This window comes from Dreissena polymorpha, chromosome 2, assembly GCF_020536995.1.
Source record: "Dreissena polymorpha isolate Duluth1 chromosome 2, UMN_Dpol_1.0, whole genome shotgun sequence".
In the NCBI taxonomy this organism is placed as follows: Eukaryota; Metazoa; Mollusca; class Bivalvia; order Myida; family Dreissenidae; genus Dreissena; species Dreissena polymorpha.
Genome location: NC_068356.1, coordinates 65,431,317 through 65,435,681, shown reverse-complemented (window position 1 = coordinate 65,435,681; position 4,365 = coordinate 65,431,317). Strand labels below are relative to the sequence as shown.

Here is a 4,365-nt window from a genome sequence, read left to right as displayed (position 1 = left end):
CGTTAAGTTTATAAAATCCGGATATTTCATTTCGGAGAAGTTCGTTTCAGACCATCGCAAGCTCAATTCAAACCAAATAAGAATTAGGACCGACGGAAAAAGCTATCCCCCCCCCCCCCCCTCAAAAATTATTTACTTAAAACAGTTGTTTGGTTTGCATCTCTAGCTATACAGAAAAGCCATTTTGGTTTATCACTCTAAAAGTCGTATACTGAGGTCATTCCGTGTTATCACCTATTACTCGAGGCATGTTCAAGATAAGACGATGCTTCTTAAGGGACTAGTATGTACGTCAAACGATGTAAGAAAGACGTATATTTGCGTACATATTCAAAATTAACACTTTCATAGACGTATAGTAAATTTATGGAACGTAGGTTATCGGTAATTAGATTTTCTTCACATCTTACGACTTTAACGTCATTTCCATTTTAATTTTATAGTTACAATTTCAAATAAGTGACTACCATGATCGATCAAACAAGAAATGGAATAACTGTTTTGTTGGTAATCGGACTAGCTACCACCGTACAGAGTTTGAAGCATGATAAGACAAAAAGCAACACCAAACATAGGGCTTCAAATGAGGCGTCCACAGTGGTACATCGGGAACTGTCTAGTCATGAGATTGACCTTCTACACAGCCTTATCGCGGATCTAAGACAACATTTTGATCAGCACTCGCTTAATAAGAGAGTCGAACCTTCGACCAAGAGACGCTTTGGATCGTTGAGAGGGATATTGTCCAACGGTAAGTTGTGTGAACAGAATGTATAAACAACGTGAAAAAATGAACAAGTAATACATGTAAAAGTTTAAAACTCTGATATGCTTTGTGTTAAAAAATACTTTTATTTTGCAATTTTCTTTCGGTATTTTGCAGGCGATTTAAAAGCTAAAACGCAATATAATAAGTTTGATGAGAAACTTATCGAGATGCCATCCAAAATTGACGAATTGGAGTCCAGTTTGCAGAAGGTTCTTGCAATCCATCAAAGTAGGTTGTTTTGTCTTTTGTTAATATCTGATTTATGATTTCAATCATATTTCGTTTATAGGTTGTGTTCTTAAAGTAGTGGATAAGAACATACATCTTTTCCAGATGGAGTTCCTGAAATGTATGCTAGGTACAATATTACAGCAGTTTTGTTTGTGCTGTGTAAATGGAATCTAACGCTTCCCCGAGAATAACTTTGTTATAACACTGTTTTGATAGTTCAGTCTTCAAAGGCTGTTAGCTGAAGATCTGCATTTTGTTATGTAGTTGTAGAATATTTGCAATCTTTCTCACATCTTACATCAATTTTCTGTAGAATTTACAGTATCACTGCTATACCGACCATGATCGGCTTGACTCAGTTGAAAAACACTACCTCTTGAGGAATTGCTATATTTAGATGATCTGTCAAGATTCGAGTTTAAAGAGAGATTATACGATTTTTATATGTGTTAAATTGTAATATATTGATAAAAAAAAATGTTACAATATCACGACATAGGCAAGAAAAATTATACATTGATGACGAATTTCATATAAAATGCAGCAAAGACAAATAAGCGCCCCGAGCCGATTGTGACGAAGATACTTCGTACATATTTTCCTAAAATAACGTAAACCGAAGCATTCGTCTTTTTATTAGGATCAGAGTTGGTGTTCGTGTGTCGTATAAATAGATATCATTGCAAGAAATTGAAATGATTCGTAAAACTAAATTTCGATTCACATCGTACATGAATTCGACTATACAGACATTTTCGATTTCAGAATTAAATATCTGGCTTATTTCGCATTTTACGACACATGTTCTTCTTAACTTTTATTTTAATTTATATTGAAATATATGTATAATAAGTTTTTTTTACACATTCATATAAATTCATAAATATTTGACAAAATCGTATAATCTCCCTTTAATTTATTGTCCAAACTTACTGTCATAATATCTAAGTCTATAATAAATCGACTGCATTTAAAATTGGGTCACTTGGACAGCTTCTAGGTTGTTTTGAAGTTGCATAACTATAGGCGTGATAATCAACAGATAGCACAACGAACACATAATTTGGCAAAACATTTTGTGAAAAAGATTTCTCCACTACAATTAAAAACGACAACAGCATCATTTCTAAGCGTTGGGGAAAATGTGCCCATATCCGCAGATGTCTCAATAAATCTATACAATCTTCACGCGACTTGGTCTGATCATTAATCTCAAAGATCTTGGTATAGTTGGAAATTTGATTACATTTAGCATACTTGTAGTATTTGTTATCAAATATCTTATATAGTGTGGTATCTTTAAATCATTTTATGCAATATAATTGCTCATTGCGTTGACTCTTTAAAAATGTTGACGATAAAACAAAGCTACTGGCGCTTCTCAATGTTGAACAAATACATTATTAAAGAAAGAATGTGTGATACACTTCAATATATGTGTCGTAACAAGACTTGAAATAAGTACAAACATAATGCATTTGGCTCTAATATAAACAAATGCCCTATTTTCAGACAACCCGGAAAAGCGTGCACGGCAATCGGAACCCCAAGTTGCTTTTTATGCTCAGCTAACTCAAGACCCGGGCCCCATGGGCTTACACCAGACCGTCGTGTTTGACAACGTGGTTACCAACATCGGGAACGCCTACAACAAGTTCTCAGGCATGTTCACGGCACCAGTGAGTGGAACATACGTCATCTTCTGGTCAACGTTCAATCGCGACCGTACACACTTTCCATCTGAGCTAGTTCACAACGCCAATGTTGCAGGGCAAGCGTGGTCTGATGCCTATGACCATAACGATGGTGCGATGGCTTCAAACCAAGCCGTATTACAGATGAATGCCGGTGATATTGCCTACATTCGCGAGGGGACTTTTCCGCAGTCAGCCATTTCGCACGGGAATTCGATGACTTCATTTTCTGGGTTGCTTCTTTATTCAGCGTAATACGTATTGTCTGGTTGTGATGATAAGTTGAAAATATGTAAACCGTACTTATTCTGCATAGTTAGTTTGTATTGTGATAAAATTTTGTTCAAACAAGATACATGCTTTACTTTTCATACACAAAACTATCACTTCCAAATAAAACAACAACGAAAACAACATGATTAACACCACCTCAACGATTGGTTTCAGTCATCACAAGCTATGCCTATGACAAAGAATCACAGTACATAACTAAGGATTTAGCTGACCACTTCACGTTAAACTTGTGTCTTGCATATGTAACCTTCATTTTCTTCAATGAACCGTTTGAAAAATGTGGTAGAAAGTCGGCCACATGTACAGTTTATTATTCTGACAAATGACTAATTTCAAGGGCACATTACTCAAAAATAATCATTTCCCGCATATTGCAATTTCTGGCGTTGAGTAAAGTTAAGTTTCGATAAATTCACTTGACAAAGTACTTTTTCTGTTTATGATATAAAAAGCTATGTTAACACTTGAACAAATATGAGGATTTAGTTCGCTCCAAAAACTTGTAACTTTCTATGCAGACGTGTAAGCCAATCGAAACCAAGTCATTCATTATTTAAGTTATATTTCAGGTGCAAATCATTCCATGCAGAGGTGCAAACCAATCGACCGAAAAACAAACTCTTAATAATCCATCTGTCAAATTTGCTTGAGGGAGGAGAGGGAGGGGGGCGGGGCAGTAAGTTATTGTTGTAACACCCTTTAGTCGAATGATGCACTTATTTAACGACATCACGTGGTAAGATGTTAATAATGAACATGAAAAGATCAAAGCGTACTTTCGTACTGATCTTGATAATGTCTATAAAAATCTCGGCATTAATTTAAAAAAAAACAGTATTAAGAATATATCTATTAAAACTCAAGTTGCTTCAACACATTATTTGCTCTCCCATCGTACACGAAAACAGGTTATTCTTTCATAAATCAAGATACTTCTTCCCTGTCTGCTTTGCGTTTATTCTTTGTCATTTTATCAGTTGCTTTGAACACATACCGAAAACCAGTTTGTGCATCTTTTGATATGGCAAATGTGATTTTGGCCATACTATGCATATTCTCTACACCTCTCCGGCAGAAAAACAGCCCGACATCGATCTGTACCTTCTTATGCAATCTCATGAAACAATAGTAGCTTTTAGAAAGAATACACATAACAAATGATGTTTCATCACCAATATAAGCGATTGATTATTCATGTAAAAAGCAGGTTGTTGCCGGCTGTTTCCATTAAAACGAACAATCCTTAATTTTAAGTATTAAAACTGAACTATTCTGGCCATTTGCAGAACTTTGCTTTGTTTTCACAACTTTTTCTTGGTGCAGATTATGTTCAATATTGAATGAATTAGATCATTGAATAATCATTTGTAAAAAAAA

General features: G+C 35.1%; 1 protein-coding gene across 1 annotated transcript; it reads left to right on the top strand.

Annotated features, from left to right (window-relative positions):
- Positions 1-271: 271 nt before the first annotated feature.
- LOC127867376 (heavy metal-binding protein HIP-like) lies at positions 272-3,047 on the top strand. The gene is made up of 3 exons (XM_052408475.1): positions 272-751; positions 884-997; positions 2,513-3,047. The coding sequence occupies exons 1-3, from the start codon at positions 469-471 to the stop codon at positions 2,947-2,949; spliced, it is 834 nt and encodes a 277-aa protein (XP_052264435.1). The 5' UTR covers positions 272-468; the 3' UTR covers positions 2,950-3,047.
- Positions 3,048-4,365: the final 1,318 nt, after the last annotated feature.

Coding starts and splice junctions, on each gene's coding strand:
- LOC127867376 (XM_052408475.1), top strand. CDS start 469: ATGATCGATCAAACAAGAAATGGAATAACTGTTTTGTTGGTAATCGGA. Junction 752..883: donor GAGAGGGATATTGTCCAACG/GTAAGTTGTGTG, acceptor GGTATTTTGCAG/GCGATTTAAAAGCTAAAACG. Junction 998..2,512: donor GGTTCTTGCAATCCATCAAA/GTAGGTTGTTTT, acceptor CCCTATTTTCAG/ACAACCCGGAAAAGCGTGCA.